General features: G+C 60.6%; 1 protein-coding gene across 1 annotated transcript; it reads left to right on the top strand.

Moving 5' to 3' along the window:
- Nucleotides 1–1,374: 1,374 nt before the first annotated feature.
- Nucleotides 1,375–3,689, top strand: FADS6 (fatty acid desaturase 6; the record flags this gene model as incomplete). The annotated part of the gene is made up of 4 exons (XM_023749480.1): nucleotides 1,375–1,555; nucleotides 2,374–2,561; nucleotides 2,817–2,996; nucleotides 3,540–3,689. Coding segments are annotated over 4 exons (699 nt in total), but the record flags the coding sequence as incomplete, so codon positions are not given.
- Between the last annotated feature and the right edge of the window lie 1,891 nt (nucleotides 3,690–5,580).

The following is a 5,580-nucleotide window of genomic DNA, read 5'->3' on the forward strand; positions in this document are numbered from 1 at the left end:
GTGCCATCATTACCTGTGCTCCTTCGTGTCCTTCATAGTTTATTTATTTTTAAAAAATATATTTTATTTAAAAAATATTGTTTATTGATTTCTGAGAGGAAGGGAGAGATAGAAACATCAATGATGAGAGAGAATCACTGATTGGCTGCTTCCTGCACGCCCCCTACTGGGGATTGAGCTCACAACGCGGAATGGAACCGTGACCTCCTGGTTCGTAGGTGGATGCTCAACCACTGAGCCATGCCGGCCGGGCCTCAGTGCCCTTTAGATGGAGCTTCTGGCTCCATTTCGGCTCCATTTCGTTCTAAAGGAGAGCATCTCAGCACAGTGTGGGGACAGTGTCCTTGGCTGTCTTTCGTCTTCTCCTGCCTGGACCCAGAGCCTGGGCCCTGCTCTGTGGAGTGAGTGGCACGTCTCCGGGGTCGTATGGCTTATCTTGGATGAAAGCTGGGTTCAAATTCCACCTCTGCTGCCTACGTAGCGGAGTGAGCTGGCTGGTCAAGTGGCCTCTCTCTCTCTGTTTCCGCTTCTGTTGACGGTAATCACAGCCCTGACCCCGGGCTTGAAGATTAGCGAGTCACGTAGAGTGCAGAACGCCGCGTGCTCGCTGAAGGCCTCCTGCTGCCTGAGAGGCTCACAGGGATTGGCTTCGGGGAACCCTCCACACTCCCCCGCACACAGGCAGGCAGCGTCTTCAATACAGTGAGCAACCTTGTGGCTGGATAAGGTGCGGAAGGAGGCTGCCGTCTGCGTGGTCGTCTGCAGGCACCTGCAGAAGAAGCACCTGAGCCCCTTTTGCATCCAGAATGGCTGTTCTTGGAGTCAGAGAGCAGCTGCTCAGGACCGGCTTTGGAGAATCCCACCGATGCTATAGAGGAGCCACCCCAGGGAGCAGTTCGCCCCGGCACCCTCACCCCAGGTGCCACCCGCGTGGACAGCTTAGGACATGGCCTCCCTTCACCCCTGACTACTCCCACACCGCCCCCTCCCTGCTGTAGGCTCAGGGTGCAGAGGAGAGCTCCGAAGGTACAGATGTTTCCAAGATAAACACGCACCACATGATGGCCGTCTGATGCCGGGAGCGGGCCTTGTCCAGTCCTCTCAGGCTGGCAGGTTGTCTGGATGGTCAGGGGCAGCGTGGCAATCGGGGGCCAGCCTCGTGCCCCTAACACCAGGTGGACACAGTTACTCTGACTGCTGCCACTCTGTGGTCACAGACACCTGAGAGTTGATGGTCAAGGCTGATTAGCTGAGGCTGTGAGCGAGGCAAGAAGGCCCTGGGAGGGGGGTGGTGTTCTCGAGGCTCCCAAAGGCCCTGCTTTGCTGGGCTGTGCTGACCTGGACCCCGGGGCCCTTTCTGGCTCCCTCCTCCAGGTGTGCACGGCCTTCCCCGCCGAGGACGCCCGGTACGGGCACGTCAAAATGCACCACGGCTACACCAACGTGCTGGGCCTCGGGGACTCGAGCACCTGGAGGCTGCCTTGCCTCAACCGCTACGTCTACATGTTCCTCGCTCCTCTCCTGATCCCCGTCATCACGCCCCTGGTGGCGGTCGGTGAGTGTGCCGGGCCTGGGTCCCGAGTGGCCGGCAGAGGCCTGGTCTTCCCTTTGCTTCCTCCCCTCCTCGCTCGTGGAGGCTGCTCATGGAGGAGGGGAGGAGCCCTGAGTGAAGACTGGACAGGAACTTTCTGAGGCAGCCAGGCCGGGTGGAAAGAGTCTGGCTTAGCCGCGTGCGGGCTGGTGACCTCAGGCAGGTAACTTCACCTCTCTGAGCCTCGGGTTCTTCCATGTTCATTATTACCTAATGAGACCATAGATGTAAAAACGCGTTGAAAATGCCTCGCACTGTATTGCATGTTAGAATTTTTTATTTTTATATTTTTAAAAGAAACTTTTTAAAAAATTTTTTCATTGATTTCAGAGAAGAAGGAAGGAGATAGAAACATCAATGATGAGAGAGAATCATTGATCAGTTGCCTTCCACACGGGCCCAGTGAGCCCGCAACCCGGACACGTGCCCTGACCGGGAATCGAACCGTGACCTCCTGGTTCATAGGTCAATGCTCAATCACTGAGCCACGCCGGCCAGGCCCATGTTAGACTTTTTAATACCATGGGAGCAAATCCTCTGGTGGAAGGACAGGGGCTGGGGGGCGGCAGACCTGGGTTCAACCCCAGGCCACCAGTCACTGTCAGAGTGACCCTGGCCAAGCTGCCTAATGCTCCATCTCCTCATCCGTAAGGTGGGTGAGTCCACTTTCGGGGCCGAGTGCGGATGACCCAGGTCGCCTAGTTAGCACCCCTGGGCCGGCAGGGAGCCAGCTGGGATGGGGAGCCTTGCCCACCCGTCACTGTGTTTCTTGCCCCCTGCAGAGCGGCTGAGGAAGGTGAGGCTCGGGGCAGCTCTGCGGGCGCTGGCCCTGATCTCCCTGGGCCTTTATTCTCACTACTGGCTGCTCCGGCACGTGTCTGGCTTCCGGAGCCCCGCCTCGGCCCTGGCCTGCATGCTCTGCACCAGATCCCTGCTGGCCCACCCCTACCTCCACGTTAACGTCTTCCAGGTGAGGCCTCCCCCCTGGCCCTGGGCGCTGGGGACCACGCGGTACCCAGACCACGCCCCTCACTGGACAGATGGGGAGAGAGGCCCAGAGATGGACGAGACTGAGCTCAGGGTTCAGCCTCTACCAGGTCCTGCCCGAGTGGGAGTGGGGGGGGGGCAGAAGGGCCCACTGATCCCTGAGTGCCAGGCGAGGACACCGCGGCGGGGTGGGGAGGTGCAGGAACGGCTCAGGCCGTGACCCGCGTGTCTGTCACAGCACATCGGGCTGCCCATGTTCTCGCGGGACAAGAAGCCCCGCCGGATTCACATGATGAGCCTGGGGGTGCTTAACCTGCCCCGGCTGCCCGTGCTGGACTGGGCGTTCGGCCACTCCATCATCAGCTGCCATGTGGAGCACCACCTGTTCCCCAAGCTCTCCGACAACATGTGCCTAAAGGTAGTGGGGGTGGAGCTGGAGGGCTGGTAACCCGCAGCATTCGCCTGAACCCCGCGTCCCCCAACCGGCCTGGTCAGAGGTCCCCAGTGGGGGTTTCCGGTCGGAGACACGTGGGTTTCTTATTAGCAGTGCGGCTCAACAAGTTCATGGGCATCTCTGAGCCTCAGCTTCCTCATCTGACCTGGGCAGATGAGGAGCACGCAGTGCTTACATGCACAGGCCTTGAGCATGAAGTGGAGAAACGGATCTGAAATGCTGGGCACGCAGTAGGTGCTGCTAAAAGGAGCCCTGGTTTGTACCCTCTGTGCAAGGAGGACTGTCATGTAGTGGGGAGCCCTGGGGGATGCTGCGGGGAAGTCCACCCCCCTTTCCCTTGCCTGCTGGGAGGGGAGAGGCAGGAACTCTGGAAGCCCCCAGCTCCTCCTGAGCCTGTGGAGCTAGGCAGACAGGCGCTGGAGCTGGGAGGAAGGAGGGCCCCGGGAAGGGCCTGCCCGCAGCCCGCAGCCCGGCTCATCGCGCCTCCAACCGCCCACCTTCTGGCAGGTGAAGCCGGTGGTGTCCCAGTTCCTCCGGGAGAAGCAGCTGCCTTACAACGAAGACACCTACCTCGCTCGCTTCCGGCTGTTTCTCAGTCGCTACGAGGAGCTCCTGGTGCACGCTCCTCCCATCACTGAGCTGGCAGGGCTGCAGTGAGGGCGCTGGCGCCGTCCCCCTGCTCCCCTGCCCGGGCCCAATCCCGGACCTGCTTGTCACTCCCCAGTGGGTGTGGCTGGGCTGCTGGTGGCCGACCTGGAGCGCCCAGGCACTGGGCGGGCAGAGAGCCAGGGAGCTGGTGTTTCTCTGGGCTTTGAGGGGTGTATGGAGGAGAGGGGTGTGTGGAGGAGAGGGGTGTATGGAGGAGAGGACTAAAGGTGGCTGGGCATTCTGGGGATTCTGGGCAACCTCATCTCAGGACTACACAGCTGGGCTCCTCCCCGGCTTGGCCTGAGCCTTGGTAGGGCTAAGGGAGGGTGACCGGGTGAGGAGGGGCCTGTGCAGGGGGCAGGCGAGGAGGGGGCGTCGAGAGAGCAGGTCAGCCCTCAGCTAGGGTCTCCCTGGCACTGGGAGAGTCGTATACGCAGCTGGCCACCGCTTCTTCCTGGGCCCCGGGAGCCTCGGGCCTCTAAGGAGCCCTCTCGCAGGGACCACGGGCGGTGACTTTGGCAGGACCTTCCCAGCTTCCGGGCCAGAGGAGCCCGTGCAAGACACTGGCTCAGCAGCTCCCAGGAGCCGCAGCCTCAGGGAGAGCAGGGTTTGTGCTTTATAAATAAAGAGGACATTCCCGGTTCAGGAAGTAAGGGGAGAAAGAGTATAAATAGCTTTGAGCGTGATCTTGGCTAGCTCCCCAAGTCTGCCTTGTTCCATGACATTTAGAAGGAGAGGACCTGAAGAATTATCATTGAGAGATAGATGAGAGAGAGAGAGAGAGAGAGAGAGAGAGAGAGAGAGAGAGATTACTGGGAAGGTAACAGGCCAGGGGGTGATGGGCACAGGGGCACAGGGGCTGGAGGGCAGTGACTTTAGAGAGGAAAGGAAGGAGGAGAAGGAGGTGGGGTGCAGACACAAGAGCTGGAAGTCTAGGGCTGGGCCGGGCAAGCGTCGTCCGCAGCCCGGGAGCCGGCTGCATGGGCAGACTTGACAGAGGGCCCGAGCTGCCCTGGCCGGGCTGGAAGAGGAGGTGCAGGAAGGGCCCAGCTGGAGGCCGGGGAGGAACAGAGACGGGAGGGGGGGGGGCGGAGCGATCAGTTTAACCAGCGTTTCTCCCCTCCGCACTATGACCCGTTGCGGAGAATGCTCTGTCGATGGGGCCTGTCCGGTGCATTGCAGGGTGTTCAGCGGCATCCCTCGCTCTACCCGCTGCGTGCCCGGAGTCCACGTGGTGACAATCACACATGTCTGCAGACACGGATGAGAACCACCCCTGATTGACAGCATAAATCATGATCTGAGGGCAGAACCGCCTTGGTTTTCAGTGAGGTCCTTGGGCGGGTGAAAGGCACGCGGACCCTGTTGATGGGCTAAGTCAGCGAACGGGGTTGGGCGGCGGGGTCAGATGGCAGCTGAGAGGCATTCTCTAGGCCTGGTCCTGTCGGAGAACCCACCTCTGGTGTGGCCTGAGGTGGCTCTGCTGGGTGGCTGCCATCCGCCCTTCCCGTCCTTCCCCCACTCCTCTCCACCCTGCCCCTCGCACAGCCCCTGCCTTCGCTCCTTTGGGGGGCGGGGGGGGCGGGTAGGGGTGGCTTTCAGCGGTTGGTAGCCAGGGGCGCTTCACTGGTCCCTCAATCCTGCTCATGCCTCTGTACAAAGCTCCTTTAGAGAAGCCTCTACCGGTCGGCACTGCCAAGCTGCCATCTGTTTCCTGCCGGGAGGCTGGCGGGCCCAGCGGAGCTTGGGATCCAAGCAGCCCTCTTGGAGAGGCAGGCTTGGCAGCTTCCCAGCCCGCTGCGTCGCTACACTCCCGTGCTGCTCTTTTGAAACGCACTAGTAGCTCAGAATGCGTCGCCCAGGGTGCGACTCATCAACTGCAATGTCACATGAAAATGCG

The sequence above is a fragment of the Myotis lucifugus genome, unplaced genomic scaffold (genome assembly GCF_000147115.1).
Source record: "Myotis lucifugus unplaced genomic scaffold, Myoluc2.0 scaffold_10740, whole genome shotgun sequence".
Classification (NCBI taxonomy): domain Eukaryota; kingdom Metazoa; phylum Chordata; class Mammalia; order Chiroptera; family Vespertilionidae; genus Myotis; species Myotis lucifugus.